We start from the raw sequence: 20,964 nt of genomic DNA on the forward strand, positions 1-20,964 counted from the left end.
ATCAAGAAATCGCAATCCTTCCTTCTATGTGCTACTCAAAAGACAATCTAGTGAAGTTCTAACATTGCTCCGACAACCAAGAGCTTGAATTTCAGATATTCTGTTGTTGGTATAATTTTGATTACTGCATTCAATCAACTGTACTCTTTTGTAATATTTCAAATTTATAGTGATTTTTCATCAAAAACACTCTTACGTGTGGGCCTTGGAGTAGGAGTCGCCACAAGCTCCGAATCAAGTAAATCTTAATGTTTCTTTTGTATTGTTTTTATTTCCACTGCATATTTACTCAAAACATAAGTGAAAGCCACGAGCGCTATTCACCCCCCTCTAGCGCTTTTCGATCCTACATCTAGTGATTGGTTCACATTGCGATTAACCGTTGTATCCTGGGAAACAGACGACCAGAGAAAACCTCGAAGCACAGCTGGAAGTGGGTGAATCTATTTCAAGGAAACTACATCATCGCATGCCTCGGCTCGTTCACCCGCTCGGCCTCTTAATCTACTTGGTTGCACGCTCGTCCGGCTGTGAGCTCATCCGGCCTCTTCATCCTCTTAGCTGAATGCCCATCTGGCCTCAAGCTCGCTCGACCTCTTCATCCGCTCAGCTGCTCACACATCTGGCCGCAAGCTCGCTCGGCCTCTTCATCCGCTCAGCTGCTCGCCATCCAGTCGCAAGCTTGCTTCGCCTCTTCATCAGCTCACTTGCACGACCATCGGCCACAAGCTCGCTCGACCGCTCACCTGCTGAGACTCTTCGTTCGCTCGGGTGCTTACTCGCTCGACCTCTTCGTCCGCTAGGCTGATCTGCCTGCTCAACCACATTACTTGGTCGGCTTTTTTGCTAGTCGGCCACTTAACCTGATTGATCAATTCTGCTGCTATGCTCGCTTGACCGCACTATCCGGTCGGCCGTTTCGCCCGTTCGGCTACCTCTACCACTCGACATCTAAGCCACCGGGACATTGGGCTCGCTCTGCCGATATGCCCATTCTGTCAATTTGCGGTTTGCGTTCATTACTTGCCAGAAAACCAATCTTCGCTGACAGTATGAGATTATCAGTTTAAGTCATCTCGACAGATAAATTGAATTTAATTTACTATAGTTTAAATTCAGCTAAGTCCCAAATATCTCTGGTAGATTGTCGAACATCATTAAACTTCCATGGCCAAGATGCAGCTCTTTCTTTTCTAGTTGCTGGAAATTATAGCAGCAACAACTTGTGTTGTTCTTCGTCAGTCTTCATCTGGTATGTATCGAAAAGAAATCTTAATTAATCTATAATTAAACTATAAAAATGATAGGATCTTTGTAGCTGGCCATTTTCATTTATTTGGTTTGAGCCATTCAACACAATCCAGTTATTAGAACTTTAAATAAAGAATAGATTAGATAATTTCTTGTCAAAGCTACAAAACTAGTATTCTTTATCATGATTAATCAAGTGCATTACTCGATCAAAGGCAGCTGATCACTTCACTGATAGCCTTCCAAAGTGGCTTCTCCTCCTTCAGACATGACCTTACCTGCCTTTGAGGTGGAGATCATGTATAAAATAGGGTTAATCTTTCTTATTGGTTGGTTCCTTAACATTGAGAATATTTTTGGTCAACTCCTTAGCTAACTGATGTGTCCTTGTACTAGATTCTGATACAATCTAGGCATTTTAATGCTGACATTTGATCCTCAATTAGTTTAAGCAAAATAGTTTATTTTGGCCTTTTAACTACGAATCACTATCTAAACTAGATCAAATACATATTAGAATAAACCTGAAACTAAACATTCAGTTAAACTTTACATAAATAAGAATAAACTTGAAACATAATATTGACAATTCAATCAAGACTCGTTTTATATATATGAACATGAAGTGAACTTTCCTACTATCTAGGCTCCAACACAGATATTGAGACATTATTTTCAGAAATTTTTATTAGAATTCCCTTGCTTCCGTTGGAATTATCTCTCCTTGGAGCGCCATTTGATTCAATGGTGGTATTACAGTTACTGAGAAATGCTGGTGCTAAAGGTGTGGGAAGGCTGACAAAGTGATTGTTGAGCATAAGCACAACATTGGCCATGGTGGGTCTTTGAATTGGATCATCTTGCACGCATAGTAACCCTATATGTATGCACCTTAATATTTGTTGAGCTTGACATTGTTCAACTAGATCTTGATCAACTACTTGCAAGGCATTTCCTTGGGTCCAATGGCGCCAGACCATCTAAAATGAGATGATAGCATGTGTAGTTAAGAACTTCATTCGAATAAATTATGTATCAAATTCATATCACTCAATCAAAAAGTTGCAGTAATACTTACATGAGTAACAGGTTCAATTGGATATTCGGATCCTCGGTAACCACTATTCTTCCGACCAATTAGGATCTCCAAGATTAACACACCATAGCTATACACATCTGATTTAACTGAGAATAACCCATGAATAACATATTCTGGTACCATATATCCACTGTCATTAACAAGAAAAACACATTGAAACTTTCTCTATTCTAAGTAACTTTCTGTTTATTTGAAGTGTTAAATTTGGTCCACAATGATAAATAGAGTGTTGGCGTACAATGTTCCAGCAATTCTTTTAGTATTTCCATGTGTTTCATCTGCACCAAAAAGCTTCGCAAGACCAAAATCTGAAATTTTAGGATCCATATTTGCATCTAACAATATGTTACTAGCTTTTAAGTCCCGATGAATAATCTTCACCGGCGAATCTTCATGAAGATAAAGAAGTCCTCGACTGATGCCTTCAATGATCTTAAATCTTTTTGCCCAATCCAACTGTTCTCTCTTTGAATTATCTGCACCATTCGTACGTAATATTTGGTTACTAATTTTATCAATCATGGTGTGTGCAATGAAGGACAAACTATTCATGTAATCATAACCAATTGTATATAACACAATCAATCTCAGAACATATATTAGATAATGGAATTGAACAATACGGCATTAGATTACCAAACTCTAGATAACCATCAATTGAGGATATTTGTCATGCAAAAACAAAGACTGAAACTATACCAAACAAAAACTTGTCAAGACTTGTATTAGCAAGATAATTGTAAACGAGTAGTTTCTCCTCTGATTCCAAGCAACAACCCAACAGCCTCACAAGGTTTTTGTGCCGAAGTTTGGATACCAGAAACACTTCATTTTTTAATTCATCCAGTCCTTGTCCTGAGCCTCTTGAAAGTCTTTTTACTGCTACATCCTCTCCGTTCTCCAGTGTCCCCTGTTTTCAAGTGTCACCAAAATTATTACTCATTTATCGAGTTGAAGAATCCTTCACAGTTATATATAACATTCGTCAAATCTTGAGATTGACCTTATAAACAGGCCCAAATCCTCCTTCTCCTAGTTTGTTTCTATCAGAGAAGTTGTCCGTAGCTATCCTAATAGCCTCCAGATCAAACAATAGAGATTCTGCTCCTCTTATTTCATCTTGATCTTTTTGGTCTGTTCAAAAGATATTTTTCATAGTAAAGAATAAGCAGGTATATATGTTCAAATTAAACACCATATAATAATAGTTCAGTAGCCATACTGAATGTTTTTGCAAGTCGTTTCCGTCTCTGTGTTGTTGATTTTATTCTTTGACGGTAAATAAAAATGACACAAAGGAATAACAGTGTTGCAGCAATAGAGATGATAATAAATAGAATTCTTCTCCCAGTGCTGGTTTTTCCTATGCAAACATGAAAAATAGATACAAATTTCATTGGAGGTCTCAAAGAGAAATTGTAACATGGTACGAGTAAATAGCAGATAATAAAGCAAATTTCTTTCTTATTTGATTTGTATTGCAAAAGAAAAAAAAAACTGACTGCTAAGTGCTAAAGGGTTAGTGAATAAATAAGTTAATGGATAAAGTAGTGAAAAAAAGACAGATGTTTGATTATTATTCGTACTTGGGTGATCCAATTCTCCTGCGAGCCGAACGTATAAATCATCTCCTTTATTGACGAATGTTCTGAGATCTAACAGATCACCAGGCCAAGTTATGCATCCATAAGACCCACTGATCACCGCATATGCCATGCAGGAGCAATCATTCAAGCACAAATTCTGGCAGTCATCGTGACTCATGTTTCCTCGTGGTGTAGCGTTCTCAGTGTCGGGCACTTTCACGTTCTGCACCTTGGAAAATTGATTCGACGAGCAATTCAAAGGCTTCTTCCTCTCGCATCCAACCTCGCTTCCGTTCTCCGTAATATTTATAAACCCGTCCAAGCACTGGCACTCGACAGCAACGTATATCTGGGTGCACACTCTGTTGCGGCCGCAGCGATTGTACTCATCGCACTCGTCCGCCGGAGTCGACGACAGAAATTGCCACTCTCTCTTGCTACTGTCAAGAAACCAACGCTGGAAGGTTCCGTTGGCCCACAACATTGAGCGTATCAGCACCGGCGTCGGCGAGGTTTTGTAATTAGTCATAAAATAGCTCTCATTCTCGTTGGACACAAATGTGATATTTACTGAGTTGGCCACCTGGCTGCTCGCCGTCAATGGATGCCCCACGAACCAATATCCGTTCCATAGGCCGCCGCGATGGTATTTGGCGGATCCTTTCAACGTGACCAAATCCAGTATAGGTAGAGCACGAATCATTTGGATGTAGTCTCCCGGGGAAGGATCCATGGAGTTCTTCCATGACACTTGCCGCCATGAAGTGTTGGTCCGGTTGTCAAATCCGAGCTTCATTCCAGGGAGATACGTGTCGCTGTTGTTCGAGTCCTCAAAGCTCTGCCATAGAATCGAGTTGTAGTCGTTCAGAACGAGGTTTCCAGAATCTAAAAGCTGCAAGCGTGCAGAATTGAGTTCAGTGGATCTTGTTCCCGTCGACCAAACGACTTTGTCCTCCTCAAATAAGATTAGATTTCCATCGGAAGTGAGGTTGAAGGATGCTATGGATGTGTTGACAGAGTTATTCCGATTGGCGATCCATACTACAGTGCCTTCTTGCGGTGTGAGATTGCAGTACCAGATTCCCAAGTATCCCTTCGCCGAACTATTATTATCTAGTCTGAAGAAGCTCAGTTGAAACAAGTCTCCTGTCGATGTTAAGGTCTGTCCATGTATAAGTGAGCTGTTCTGATCATTGTATCTCCTGTACCAACGTCATAAATAAATAAATATCTAACGACATATTTCTCATATAACATTCTTATTATTTTTATTTTTTTAAATCTCCATCGGCCACGTTGATTTGTTCCAGTTTTTGTCCGCCCAAACCTACTGTCGGTTGACTAGTTGAACATTGATTTAAAAACAGTTTTCTATTTTACAATCTTAAAAATTATAATTTTATATCAAATAAATATTATTGTATTTTAAATTTATTTTCTTTTATTTTGAAATTTACAGTAGTGAGACAAACTAATAGTGTTCTCTAAATTTGTCTATAATTAATTTTCATTATTTTGTATACTTTTGAGGAATAATATTATCCAAAAATATTATTTGACCTAAAGATCTTAAATTTATATCAAATATTTTTATTTTTTTCTTGAGTTTTGATAAATAAACCTCATTGCACGCATAATATTCCCGAGTTATAAATACCTTTCACATAAAAATATTTAAAGGTTTTTAATAGAATAATGTCTAATTGATTATAGATTATTAAATATTTTTAATAAGCAGTATTGGATGTCAGAAGTTTCAAATTTATTTTAAAGTATGGTTTACACATTTCTCCATAATATATTTAAAATTTAAAATAAATCATTCATTTTATTAAATTTAAATAATTATTTTTCACTACATATTATATTAATTATCCTAAAATTTTCATTATCTTTATTTTTTATTATTTTTTTCTCTCTTTCGTTTTGTTATTATTTTCTCTATATTTACTTTTCATTACCCAATTCATTTTTTAATTTTTTCTCTCTCCTAAATTAAATAATATTTTAATATTTTAAAAATAAATTTTATTTCCTAAATTTGGAAAAGTACGGTTAATAAAATATAAATTTAGTAAATGCATAAGTTAGCTAATCATCTAAAAGTTTAATATATGGAAAAATTGAAGGGATGCATATTTGGTGAAATAAGTTGATTTTTAATATTTAGTAAAATTAAATGTGATAGATTAATAAAATAAATTAATAAAATCCATAATACTGGACTAGGATTAATTCTTTCTTAAACGTACCAGAAGATGAGGATTGGTTGACGACGAAGAAAGTTACTGCTACTGTTTTCAGGAGCCGAGAAAGAAAGAGCTGCATCTGTCCAGTGGAAGCTTATGCCCTTAATAATCCTGCGTTGCTTCCATCTGCAATCTAATCTGTTGTATTTCCTTTTAGAGTTGTTATAAGTCCTAACAAAAGCTCTCAATTTAACGCCTTAAATTTCAAATTTTGATTAAGTCTAGTCAATTGAGTTGCCTAAGTTTGGAAATAATTGTGTGTATGCAACAAGTCAACAATTTGACAAAGATCAGTTTGAAAATTAACAACATGGAGTCACTGTCAAAAGACTTATAATATTTCAACTATATCGAACTTAATAACACCATAATTTACCCAACATAAAAGATTTATAATATTTCAACTATTTTTTGTTGCATTCTTAAGAGTTCCTTCCCCGTCAAATATCCTTACAGAATCTTTAATTTTGATGCAGATATAGAAATCCTCAAGTAATTCCAACTATATTATTGAGACGTTTTTGCCAATTTTTAGCAATGAACTTTTAGTTTTTGCTTGATTAGAGGAATATATATTTTGATTAGGTATAAACATTTATGAAGGCCGTCAAATTATAAATTTAGACATCAAGCCACTTATTTTCAATGTATTCGAAAAAAAAAATTAGTTGCTCGTCATCGCCTTCAAATTAACAAGAACATTTCTCAACTTAGTTTGATGCATGATCCTAGAAGACTAACAAGATTTCCTTATCGAAACCTTTCGTATTAAGCTGATACGGGTTATAGCGTGTGCATTCAAAAGATGACATGATAGTCAAAGTTAAGATATTATGGCGGTCAAAGTCAGGATAGAGGAACATTCCACACTTAGTTATGTTAATCGCATAGTTTCAAAGTTCGCGAGTCCTGCACGGGGCCCTAAAGTAGAACGCTCGTATAAGGCCAACCGGTTGTAAAACCAGTTGGATATAAGGATTCTAGGACTATTACGATTGAAACTAAAAAAATAATATGCTCGGTCAATAAATAGCCAGCCGGGTTCAAAGGAGCCTGGTCAGATGAAAAGACGTCCAGGCTCTAGGCACTTAAGCCCCACCAAGATCTTAATATATGATTGACCAGATAAAAGCCAGTCAAACATAAGGCTCCGTATACACTTGGCCGGGCAAAGTCCAACCAGGTCCAAAAATAGCCTCGCCAAGATCTTAATATATAATCGGTCAGATAAAGACCGATCAAACATAAGGTTCTCTGTACGCCCGGCCGGGCAAAGTCCGGTCGAACCCATAGTCAGCCTCATAGAGATCTTAATATACAATCCGTCAAATAAAGGCCGATCGAACATAAGGCTCTCTGTACGCCCAGCCGACCAAAGTCTGGCCGGGCCTAAAGACAGCCTCACAGAGATTTAATATACGATCAGCTGGATAAAAGTCGGTTGAACATAAGGCTCTTTGTACACCCGCCTGGACAAAGTCCAACCGGGCCCAAAGACAACTTCATAGAGATCTTAATATATGATAGACTTGATAAAGGCCGGTCGAACATAAGGCTCTTTGTACGCCCGACCAGGCAAAGTTCGCTCGGCCCCAAAGACAACCTCATTGAGAACTTAATATATGATCGACCAGATAAAGACCGATTAAACATAAGGCTCTTAATTTGCACCCCCGGCCAGGCAAAGTCTGATCTGGCCCAAAGGCAACCTTACAAGGATCTTAATATACGAGCGACAGAATAAAGGCCGGTCAAACATAAGGCTTTTTATGTATGCTTGGTCGGGCAAAGACTGGGTGAGCTTAAAGACACTCATCCATAGAAAACTCCACATATACAATCGACCCGGCAAAGGTCAACAAGGTTTAAGTTACTTGATGTCATATTATCCCTAAAATAAAGCTCTAACATGCATGATTTATTATATGACTCCTTAAATGGATCTTTAGTATATTGTGGGTACTATATTAGCCTTTGAACAGATCTTGGCAGTATTTAACATATGATATAGTAGATTGATACTACAACCGACCTTAAGGATTGACCGAGATATATTCAGCAAACAAGCAACAGACAACATTATAGCAATCTATCAGAACTTGTCGGGGAATATTCCTTTGAGGCATTCTTCGAAGGTTATTATGTCTCTCATAAACTAGTTAATCGTGGCAGCATATTCTCTTAACCGCCTCAATAATGGTGTGAAACATAAACGACAAAAGATGTACATCTGTGGGTAGGAAAAAGATTTCTCGGACTATCATTATGAAATACCCAGGTTGTACTTTTTCCATCACCTAATAAATTCCGATGGAAGAGGCCACTTCACCATCACGGGGGTTGTGACAGGTGGTATAAAAAAGGGGGATCTTCTCCGTTAGCAAGGTACACAATTAGCATCATCCAAGCCTTACTCTCACGCATATGCTCTACTATTCTTCTTCTTCTTCGCCCACTCGCCGGAAAGTGTACTGACTTAAGCGTCAAAGGGCCTTGCCTGTGACCCCTTCCCTGGTCTTGGGCCACTAATACTTTGTTGGATTATTAGATTATGCGTAGGATCATTGAGGAGCTCCATCAACAGTTAAAGAAGTCTTCTGCTTGTCAACAAACTATCCACCTAAGCCAGTGCACCATCTTCTTAGCCTTTAGACAGGATTAAATTTGGCAGTGTCTGTGAAAATCTTCGTCTGAATCTGAAGCTTCAAGACTGTAAAAGGAAAACCTCGAGTTTTGATTTTTTTTAGTGTAAGCAAATAGGTAAAGGTTGCGAGGAGTGGGAGGAATCCCGAATACACGAAACAACATAAACATCCTGCATGTGTAGTACTGGAAAGCGTTTGGCACAAACTGTTGCGATGGGATGCGAAAATATTGATTTACTGTTGACAAAAAAGAATGAATCGAGGAACAAACCAGCCACTACTTAATCAAAAAAGAAAATGATATGATTATTAGGGGTAAGGTGAGGATGATCATTTGGGGAAGGAAAGATGAATACGAAAATTGTGAGGGATTTCATATCTAGAGTAGAGGTAAGCCCGATCAGCGACATCAAAACTCGAAGAGGTCGAGGTGTACCAAGGAGCAAAAAATTCCTGAGCCATGATAGATCGAAACTTAGACAAAGGATGCGTAACTTACTAGGTTATGTGGGATTTGAGAAAAAAGGGATGCAGAGGAAGGAAGGCCACTAGAGAGAATAGATGGAAGAAGAAAGGTTGTCGGAGAAAATGAGCCCGAAAAGATGAAGGACGAAGTGCGAAGAACCCACTACGTCTAGGGTTTTATAAAAGACAATTTAATTGACACCATTAGATTCAAACAGCAGAACTAAGGAGGTTCATTGATTTGCAAAGTGGGATGTACCATTATATTATGCGAAGTGGAGAGTGTTAGAAGGCGTTGCAGAGAACAAGTAGTGATACCACGTGGCACTCACCCATAAATGGACATTTATGATGGACATGACAAATGATGCATTTTGTATCCAAAAATACCTTTTTTCATGTCCTCAGTACTAGCCCTAGTAGAGGGTAGATCATTTTTGAAAAAAAACATCAAGTACCTAAGGCACGATCGAGAGCATGAGTCTTGAAAATCACCAAGTATAGAAGGTGAGTGAACAAGACTAAAACTCGAGTCTAGTTAGTTGCCTACATCTCCTTCGACTAGACATAAAGGGGAAGCTAGTGATACAGGATATAACATGCGAATCCAGAAGATAACGTGGTAGTCAAAGTCAAGGTGATGTGGCGGTCAAAACCAGGTTAGAGGAACATTCCACACTTGATTCTATTGATCGCCCAGTTTCAAAGTTCGCAGGTGCTACACACATAGCCCTAAAGTAGGGCGCTCGTATAAGGTCGACCGGTTGTAAAACCGATCAGATATAAAGACTCTAAGACTATTATGATTGAAACTAAAGAAATAATACGCTCGGTCAATAAATGACCGACTGAGTTTAAAGGAGCCCGGTCGAATGAAAGGTCGTCCGGGCTCTAGGAACTTAAGCCCCACCAAGATCTTAATATATGATCAACCAAATAAAGACTGGTCGAATATAAGGCTCCTGTACACCCGGTCGGGCAAAGTCCATCCGGGCCCAAAAATATTCTCGCCAAGATCTTAATATATGATCAACCAGATAAAAGACAGCCAAACATAAGACTCTCTGTATGCTCGACCGGGCAAAGTTCGGTTGAGGCCAAAGTCAACCTCACAGAGATCTTAATATATGATCGACCAGATAAACGTCGGTCAAACATAAGGCTCTCTATACGTCCGGCCAGACCCAAAGATATCCTCACAGAGATCTTAATATATGATCAACAGGATAAAGACCGATTGAATATAAGACTCTTTGTACGCCTGGCCGAGCAAAGTCCAGTCGGGCCCAAAGATAGCCTCACAGAGATCTTAATATACGATAGGCTGGATAAAGGCTAGTCAAATATAAGGCTCTCTATATGCCCAGCCAGGCAAAGTCCAACTGGGCCCAAAGGCAGCCTTATAGAGATCTTAATATGCGATCATACGGATAAATGCCAGTCGAACATAAGGCTCTTTACACACCCAACAGGGCAGAGTCCGGCCGAGCCCAAAGACAGCCTCACAAGGATCTTAATATATGGGCGGCTGGATAAAGGTCAGTCAAACATAAGACTCTTTATGTACACTCGGTCGAGCAAAGATCGGACAGACATAAAGATACTCATTCGTAGAAAACTCTGCATATACGGTCGGTCAGACAAAGGTCGACCAGGTTTAAGTTACTTAATGTTATATTGTCCCTAAAATAAGGCTTTAACATCCATAATTTATCATATGACTCCTTAAATGGATCTTTGGCATACTGTGAGTACAATATTAGCCTCTGAACAGATCTTGACAGTATTTAACATATGACAGAGCAGATTGATACTACAGTCAATCTTAGGGATCGACCGAGATATATTTAGCAGACAAGTAACAGACAACATTATAACAACCTGCCAGAACTTGTCGGAGAATATTCCTTTGAGACCTTCTTCGAAAGTTATTATGTCTCTTATAAGCCAATTAATCACGACAGCATATTCTCTTAACCGCCTCAATAATGGCGAAGTATAAACGACAAAATAGGTACATTTATGAGTAGGACAAAGATCCTCGGACTATCATTATGGAACACTCAGGTTATATTTTTTTCCATCACTAAACAAATTCTGACGCAAAGGGTCATCTCACGATCATGGAGGTTGTAAGAGGTGGTATATAAAGGGAGATCCTCTCCATTAACAAGGTACGTAATTAGCATCATCCAAGTCTTATTATCATGCATATCGTCTACTGTTCTTCTTCTTTGCCCACTCATCGGAAATTGTACTGAGTTGAGTGTCGAAAAACCTTGTTAGGGACCCCTTCCCTAATCTTGAGTCACTAATACTTTATTAGATTGCCAAATTATACGTAGAATGATTGAGGAACTCTATTGTCAATTAAAAAGTCTTCCATTGATCAACAAACTATTCATCTAAACCAACACTCCATCTTTTTAAACTTCAGACATGTTTTATTCAAACTCTTGAATTAATTGAGAGATATTTTCAATCTTACTTACTGGGAGACTTCACACTAGTCGACGGATTTGACTGCGTTTGGAAGTTTGAGCGAATTGTGTGTGCGTGATTAATTTGGAGCGTTGAGATTGACTGAGTAATTAAATAAATTGTCAGCATCCGATTAGAAAAAAAAAATAAATGGAAGCAATATGGAATCGACGACCCAGACGTCGATGAGAATAATAACTGATTTGATTAAAATATTTTTATGGAGAAAAACACCTTTTTTTAAAAAAAAAAAATCTTTTCGTCAGCCAACCCTTCACCTACTTCTGCGAAAGTACCCTTATTCTTTTAAATCAAATTATTAAATTTATTTTTCTTTTATCTCTTAACACTCTATTTTAGATAAAATTATTAAATTTTTTTCTTGCAGCTCTTCTTCTTTATCTCTTTAAAGGTTTTCGAGAACACGTATTGCCACAAAGCATCAATTCCTCGCTTCCGTGAAACTAATGTTAAGTTGCATTTGAAAGCCAAATGAAAATCAAATCAAAATTTGTTTATACTGGTTAAAAATGTTAATCGAAAACGTGGTGCAAACGAAGAAAACTTGATTGAGTGCTGACGATGGCTAAATAATTATAAAAGTCATCTGAGTAAAAGACTAAAGGGTGATATCGTACACTCCAAATGACTTAGTATCGTCACAGGAATATTTATCATAACACAATGACTTTTTACATGGAGGAGGTCAGACATCAATGAGACATTTTATACCCATTGGGAGATCCATAAGACCTATTAGAACAAACATTAGTATCGAAGTCAAAGTTAAGTTGAGGGAGTGGTCAAAGTCAAGATGATATGACAATCAGTTAATAGAAAGGATAACATCCCCTCATCTGGCCTTGATTAATCGTTTAGTGATAAGGTTCTTTAATTTAACTAGATCGGGTCGTAACCCGATTGGATGAAGATAGTCAGTCCTTAAGCCGAGAGAATTGAGCAGTTGGACGTTTAAGGACGACTAGATCTTAAGGTGACCAAGATTAAGGCCGATCGATCTTATGGTCCGACCGGAATGACTATCTCACTCCACAATAGATCAACCGTAGGGGACATGTATATCTATCCAGTCACAGAGTCGGACAAGTTTATATGCTCTGACTATACAAAAATATGGCTAGGATAAATATAGCCCAACCTAATATATCAACCAAACCTCTTAGAACAGAGCGGAGTTTCTCTGGGAGGCCCATTATATGACTGGTTAGGTAAAAGGATGATCGAGCCTATAGTACTTATTCTCATATTGCCGCCTGGATAGAATTTCATCGAAACATAGATTATCAAAAAGATTTCCACGGGGCATGATGTACTATACTATTTCTCGAACGGATTTCTAATATGATCAACACACTACATCATCCTAATAGGGCGGCCAACTCAAGAATCGACCGAATTATGCTCAACAAACAACATCATCCTAACAAGTCGGCTGGCTCAAGGATCGACCGAATTATCATCATCTAACAACATCATCGTAACAAGGAGGCTGGCTCAAGGACCGACCGAATTATCATCATCTAACAACATCATCCTAACAAGGCGGCTGGCTCAAGGACCGCCCGAATTATGCTCAGCCAACAACATCATCCTAACAGGGCAGTGGACTCAAGGACATGCCAAATTATGTTAAGCTAACAACATCATCCTAACAGGGCGGCCGACTCAAGGACTGGCCGGATTACGCTCTGTCGGCAACATCATCCTAATATGGCGGCTACCTTACGGACAGGTCGAATTTGTTGGGGCCGAAATGTAGCTAGAGGGAGGGGGGATGAATAGCTTGTCGTGGTCGTCGTGCTCGTCGTTGCTCACTTCTTGGGATGATGTGCAGCGGAAATACAAGAAACACAAACAACAACGCTAACTCTAGGGATTTACTTGGTATCCACCTCAAGAAGAGGTGACTAGTCCAAGGATCCACACACTCACGCACCCTCCACTATAAAAACACTCCTTCTTGGTAACTACCGAAGGCGGAGAAGCCTTACAACCTCACAATACAACAATGAGAAAGAAAGAAGCAAAATACAAATGAATTTTACAAGATTACAATGAAAACCCTAGCTTTTTCTTCTTGTTGCAACTCGCCTCTTGACTTGGATGAGTCTCCAAGAACCTTCAAGAACTGGCGGTGAGGAAGAAAAGATCGCTGTGGAGAGCTGCAGTGATCACCTGTGGAGAAGAATCGAAGAAGTACGCAGAAAAACGCTCGCCAACGGCTTTATCTGCGCCAACTGTCGAATCTCAATCGATTGGATTTCTCCCAATCGATTGGGGAGGCTTTGGATCGATCGGTTGATCGATCTAGAGCGCCTCTGTGCTCTTGGAAAACACTTGAATCGATTGCCCAATCAATTCAACGTGTCTCGCGCGATTTCTAGAGCTATCACGTGATTTTCCAGCCTCCCAATTGATTACCTGATCGATTGGAGGTTTCAATCGATCAATGGATCGATTCAGAAGCTCACTATTCGCTCAAAAACTCTTCCAATCGATTGACCAATCGATTGGGGAAGTTTCAATCGATTACCCAATCGATTCAGCCCATTTCTGCACGAATTCGCGTCAACCAATCGATTAACCAATTGATTGAACCCCCCCAATTGATTGGAAAGTAGAAAATTGGATAGAGCTTGAAATTAGCTTCGTTTCGCATCTGAGATCACCTTATTCTGATATACGAGTCAAAAGTTATGGCCTTCGGAAGTTTACTACGTCCGAACTTCCTAGTTCCATGCCAACTCCCTATTGGATTTACGACCGCTAAGAATTGAGTCAACTTTTGACCCATATGGACTTTCTCTTTGCCATCTTCTCGTTGGACTTGTGATCACCAAGTATGGTCCTCCTTGACCCACTTAGATTTACCGTCTCATGCCAAGTGTCCGGTCCTCCATAACCCACTTAGACTTTCACTAGATGTCCAATCACCCTTGGATAGGATCAAAAGGAATCTTTTTTGTGGTGCAAAAGCTTCTCTATTAGTTAACTACTAATCCACTGTACCCGATGTGTCATCTCTGCAGCTTTCAGACAAGATCAAATTTGGCGTTGTTTGTCGAAACTTTCTCTTGAATCTGAAAATTAGAGATAGAGGAAGCTGGAAGATTCACTACCGTTACGTTAATGCAAGAGGACCTGGAGCTACTCATCAATGCCCGAGTCCATAGATCACTGCAATAGCAACAACAACAACAAGGAGCCATTGGTGGTACTCTACCACCACCTAATCCTGTCGCATCTACAACGACTCATCAGAGGGAGAGAGTGGCCATGGAGGAAGCCATGGTTCACTTGGTGCGAGCATCTCACTCATCGACTCCCCGCCACCAAGCTCTTTTTCGCACATCGCCTAAGCATTTAGAGCAAGAAGGATTACATTGGGAGTCTTCTGGGGAAGCACCTATCCAAGATAGGCGAAGGGGAAAGGCTCCGGTACGCTACAGTTCCCCTGCAGAAATTAGCACCCCATTCGCTTAAAAGTTGCTAGAAGATAAGTTGCCAAAGCATTATCAGACCCTGGCAATAGGGGAATCTTCAGCGTTGAGTGACCTTGAGGATCATTTTGTTAAGTTTGAGCATGCTGCCCTCCTTCACCAATTACTGATGGGTCAAATGCTAGGTGTTCCTCACCACCTTCGGCGATTCTACGTAAAGGTGGAAAGCAACTACTAGCCAAATCTATTTGCTGTTTGAAGGATTTCTGCAGGGTTTTCCTTTCCTCTTCACCATTTCGCCAGCAATAGGTGCTACCAAAAAACTTCCCTAAGCCTCTTCTCGCATAGGCAAGGGTCCAAGGAGTCACCAAGAGCTTATATTAAAAAATTCAATCAAGTGTCTATGGATATCCCTTCAGCCACTACTGAGCTCCTGGTGAGTGTCTTCTCTCAAATGCTTTCCAATATTGATTTCTTCAACTCCTTGGTCAAACGACCTCCAAGGAATGTCAATCATCTGCTCAACCGGGTGACCGAATTCATCAACATCGAAGAGGCGCAGTCCACCCAGAGGAAAGATACCACTGCACCGACACAGGCTCCAGCACCTGAGCATTAGGCATTGCTCGCTCCTCCACCTAGAGGACCCCGAGCTGCTCCTCAACCTCACCATCAAAAACCGCGACCACAGGCCATGCAGCATGTGGGGATTGAGCAAGAGAAGTGCCCTGAGCCTCCTCAAGAAGCTCCAAGACGATGGTGTACTCTCCATTGGCCGACTACCCATGACACGCAGGATTGCTACACTCTGGCCAATCGCCAGGGCGGCAATCAGAGATTTCTCTAGCGCACTCCGTCGCCCAACCGCCAACCCTACTGAAATCTGAATGGCTCACCCAGAAGAAATCAATGCGAGGCCGAGCGACATCAAAGGACGCCACCACCACCTATGGACCAGACGCCAACTTCCACTCAAAACCAATTGGAGCCTCCAACCTGGCAAGAGGAGGACCGCAATAATGTTGCTCGGGGCAACATCAATATGATAGCAAGGGGTCCGACTGATGGAGACTCCAACCAAGCTAGAAAGTCACATTCTTGACGGTTAGAGATTCATGCAGCCGGTTGTAGCACTGATCAGACGACCAGACTTGCAATCAGTTTTGGGCCCAAGGACCTAGAGGGGGAGGAAATATCCCATGATGATGCATTAATAATCAAGGTTGTTATAGCCAATTATAATATTTCTTGTACTTTTGTTGATACAGGTCGCTTTGTCAACTTCATTTTCAAACAAGCATTCGAGCAGCTGCAAATCAACCCGAGCGACCTCCAGCCTATGGTGACTCCTTTGTATGAATTCACGGATAACAAACTTCAACTACTTGGCCAAATAAAATTGGTCATATCTTTAGGGGAGGAGCCCCTAGTGAGGACGCACAGATCAAATTTCTCGGCTTATAATATCATTTTGGGCAGCCCAACCCTAAATGAGTTTTGGGCAGTAGTCTCTACTTTCTGTCAAGAAACAAAATTCCCCATGGATCATTAAGTTGGAGAAGTTAGAGGAGATCAACTAATGACATGCAAGTGCTACGTTGATATCCGCACGGAAGATATAGCGGATGGAAGTCAACGCCATCCAAGAGGTTCTGCCTACCCTAGTCTATGAAGAAAAATAATAAATCTATATTCGAGCAGGCCGACCAAAGGTTGTTATGCAAGTGGCGGCCGACCTACCTAAAGAACTTAAAGAGGAGTTGGTTGTGTGTCTTACACGTAACAATGCCACTTTTGCCTGGGCGCTTGAAGAAGTAACCAGGGTATCACCAATAGTGATAGAGCATGTGCTTCATGTTTATCCAGACGCTTGACCAGTCAAGCAAAGAAAATGATATTTTAGGGCTGAGCAGAATAAGATCATCAAGGATGAGGTGGACAAATTGCTAGAGGTAGGCTACATTCGCGAAGTTCAATTTCCAAGCTAGCTGGCCAATGTGGCCTTGTTATCAAAGGCAGGAAATATATGGTGGGTCTACATCAATTTCAGAGATCTTAACAAGATTTATCTAAAAGATTATTATCCGCTCCCTTGCATCGATTAAGTGGTGGATTCCACTTTCGGGTGCGAGTTTATCTATATGCTAGATGAGTACTAGGGATATCACCAGGTTCCGCTCACCAAGGACAACCTGGAGAAGGTCAGTTTCATAACTTCTGAAGGTACTTATTATTATAATGTTATGTCGTTCAAACTAAAGAATACAGGGGCTACGTACCAACAACTCATGAACAAGGTCTTTCGGAAATAGATCGGGCGGAATATGGAAGTATATGTGGATAACATCCTCATCAAGTCCCTCTGAGCCACCGATCTATGTGCAGACATGGAAGAAACTTGCAAAACTCTAAGGCAATATGGATTGAAGCTCAACCCCAATAAGTGCCTGTTTGGAGCCATGAGTGGGAAATTTCTGGGATATATTATGATCGAACAGGGGATTGAAGCGAATCCAAGTAAGGTGTGGGTGTTGCAAGACGTGGCTCTTCCATGCAATTTGAAGGAGGTGTAAATACTGATCGGCCGAATTACTATTCTTTCTCTCTTCATATCTCGGTCGGCCAATCGGAGCCTACCTTTTTTCAAGATACTTTGTCAAGCAACTAAATTCTAATGGGTTGTCAGCTGCGACAAAGCCTTCAAGGAGCTAAAGAATTATTTCTCCGCCCTGCTATACTTGCCAAACCAATAGTAGGTAAAATATTGTGGGTGTATTTATCAGCAAATGATCATGCAGTCGGATCAGTATTAGTAAGACAAGAGGAAAATGAACAAAAGTCTATATACTTTTTAAGTCATTTAATGAAAGGAACCGAGTGTCATTATACCACACTCAAGAAGTTAGCACACAAATTGGTTTTGGCAGCTTAGAGGTTACGCCCTTATTTCCTTTCTCATCCAATCCTAGTACTTACTAATAACACTTTAGGTCGAGTACTTGTCAACCCCAAAGCCTCTGGGAGATTGATCAAGTGAACTATTTAGCTCAGTGAGTATAGCATTCAATATCAATCCCAAGTAGTCATCAAGCTAAGGTTCAATCTTTAGTAGATTTCTTATTGGAGATTCAAAATCCTAAGCTAGAGGAGACCTGGAAAATATATATGGATGGATCCTTCACTTGATAGGGTGGTGGGATAGGTATTCTTATGATATTCCCCTAAGAAGATAGAATGCAATTGTCCGTTTGACTGAATTACGGAGCCACCAATAATGAGGCCGAATATGAGGCATTAATAGTTGGCCTTCAGGCCACATGACATGTGGGTGCCACTCAAGTTTTAATTTACTCCAACTCCCTGCTAGCCACACAATAGTTATTAGGCAAGTTTGAGATTAACAATGAGTGGCACAAGCTCTATACAAAAGCCTTCGAAAAACTTAGAGCAGAGTTCCAGGAGCTAATTATCAAAAAGGTCCCCTGGTCAGAGAATTAAATGGAGAATGACCTGGCCAAGTTGGCTTCCACCATAGTTTCCTGGAACATATACAGGTCGGTAGAGCAGACACTGTTAGTAGGTTGCATTGAAAGAAAAGGCGACCTGGAGTTTTAAAATGACTGGAGAACACCCCATATTTTATTTATACATCAAGGTAGGTTGCCAGTCGACAGCGGGCAAGCACGTTTGATTAAGAAGAGAGCCAGTCAGTTCACTTTGATTGGTGATCAGCTTTATAAGCGAGCTTTCTCATGTCCTTTGGTCAAGTGCATCGGGCTGAACAACATACAATACATTTTATAAGAAATGCATTAGGGTTCCTTGTGGCAACATATTATTTGCAGGTTCAGAATTCTACACAAATTAGTTTTAGATAACCGAAAGCAATTCCAGGGTAGGAGGATCATAAAATGGTATTTAGGATATAGTATCACACAGGCCTTTACATTTGTGACATACCGTCAGAGTAATGGCCAAGCAGAGATAATCAACAAAGAGATCATTAGAGGCCTTAAAACAAAGTTGGACCATATCGAAGGAAGCTAGGTCGATGAACTCCCTAGTGTGCTATGAGCATATCGTAGGACCCCTCGAGAAGTAACATGTATCACCCCTTTTCACCTAGTTTACGATGGTGAGGCAGTGGTGTCAATAGAGGTTGGTGTGGAATGGAGCTCGATCTGATAGAGGAAGTTAGAGACAAGGCGGTAGCTCGGTTAATGGCCTATCGTCAAAGGATGGGGTAAAACTATAATCGAAGAGTTAACCCTCAATTATTTCACGTTGGAGATTTGGTCTGGAAGCGGGTCAAGCCGATCCGCGACGTGAACAACCAAGAGCCACAGTGGAGAGGACCCTACAGAGGGTGCAAAAGCTCATCTCGGGTTTTATTACCTTGAAGATGTAGAGGGTAAAAGATTGGACCGACTTTGGAGTGCAAATCATTTACATCCCTATCGGGCTTGCCAAGTACACCTGCAATTTACTCGTGTATTATGTAAAGTTTTTTACAATTAATAAGAATGTAGGCGAATTTGTTCGAAGATTCTTGCAAATTATTATAAGCGAGCATGCTCTCACGACTCAGAGAAATCCATAGATTATAGCCTCCAACTTAAAAACTAGGCTGGTCCCAGACTCCCGAACCGTTAAGTCGGGTTATAAGGGAGCATGCACTTGCAGCTCAGAAAAATCTAGAGATTATAACCCTCGTCTTATAGATCGGGCTGGTCCTAGACTCTTGAACTGTTTGGTCGGGTTATATGTGAGCATGCTCTAGCGGCTCAGAGAAACTCAGAGATTATAGCTCCCGACTTAAAGATCAAGTTAGTCCCAAACTCCCAAGCCACCGACTAGGTTATAAGTAAGCATGCTCTCGCATTTCCATATTTTAGATTCTTGAATTCCCGTTCGGTATTAGTATCTTGCTCATTATTATAATTTGGTATAATAAGCGAGGAGGAAAATTATTTGTTCTTATATCTTAAGTTCCTGAGTCGTTGGCTGGGATATAAGCGAGCATATGTTCTAGATGGATTTCAAGTGTAAGGGTTTCATTACATTATCTGACATGATTATTTTTATCAGTGTAATTAAGTCATCCGGTATATTATTCAGCTCAAAAGTGCATTATGAAAAATCATTTAGTGCCTTGCCTGACTTATTATGCTAACCAATATGAAACGCACACGGGAGTTTATTCTGCAAGGAGTACTGGTGGTTCTGAAGATATGTAATAAAAATAAGTGCTATTTAACCTTATTTAAGGTATATCTTAACACAACTTAAATTCACATTTTAGCATATCTTAGCGGTTAATTTTGGTTCCTTCCAATAATTGCATACAATTACATACTAGGGAGCATAACATGAAAAGTATCAGTCAAATTTGCTAAAAAATATATCGGAAGCTCATTAGGAAGTCGATGTTGGTATATAAATAATCTAGAAGGTTCTATTGATAGATAACCACCCTCCTGTAGTTGTTGAACAATTCCTTCAATTGCATGGTTGAGCGTGCCTGAAAGTCACTTGGCTAATTTCCTTTTAAACCCAACAAAATCTAGATATGCTCTCCTTCCAACTTCAAGGAGGTCAACTTCCCCTACCATGTAGTTGGCCAGCTCGGTTTGTATGGAGTTTAGTTGAGCTTGTAGGGATCCTATCTGGGTTTCTTGCATGTCTAGTTCCCCTTGCTGCTCTAGTATCAACAAGTTCTTCAAGGAT

The 20,964-nt window shown here is 39.9% G+C and overlaps 1 protein-coding gene across 1 annotated transcript in view; it reads right to left on the reverse strand.

Moving 5' to 3' along the window:
- Nucleotides 1–1,889: 1,889 nt before the first annotated feature.
- LOC121978401 (G-type lectin S-receptor-like serine/threonine-protein kinase At4g27290) overlaps nucleotides 1,890–20,964 on the reverse strand; it is a 32,005-nt gene continuing 12,930 nt past the window's right edge. Inside the window, exons 2-7 of the mRNA XM_042530752.1 lie at nucleotides 3,937–5,138; nucleotides 3,354–3,484; nucleotides 3,050–3,260; nucleotides 2,589–2,826; nucleotides 2,330–2,480; nucleotides 1,890–2,231 (exon numbers count right to left, since the gene is read on the reverse strand). Coding sequence (XP_042386686.1) covers nucleotides 1,890–2,231; nucleotides 2,330–2,480; nucleotides 2,589–2,826; nucleotides 3,050–3,260; nucleotides 3,354–3,484; nucleotides 3,937–5,138 — 2,275 coding nt within the window. The remainder of the gene's footprint in view (nucleotides 2,232–2,329; nucleotides 2,481–2,588; nucleotides 2,827–3,049; nucleotides 3,261–3,353; nucleotides 3,485–3,936; nucleotides 5,139–20,964) is intronic.

This window comes from Zingiber officinale, chromosome 4B, assembly GCF_018446385.1.
Source record: "Zingiber officinale cultivar Zhangliang chromosome 4B, Zo_v1.1, whole genome shotgun sequence".
In the NCBI taxonomy this organism is placed as follows: Eukaryota; Viridiplantae; Streptophyta; class Magnoliopsida; order Zingiberales; family Zingiberaceae; genus Zingiber; species Zingiber officinale.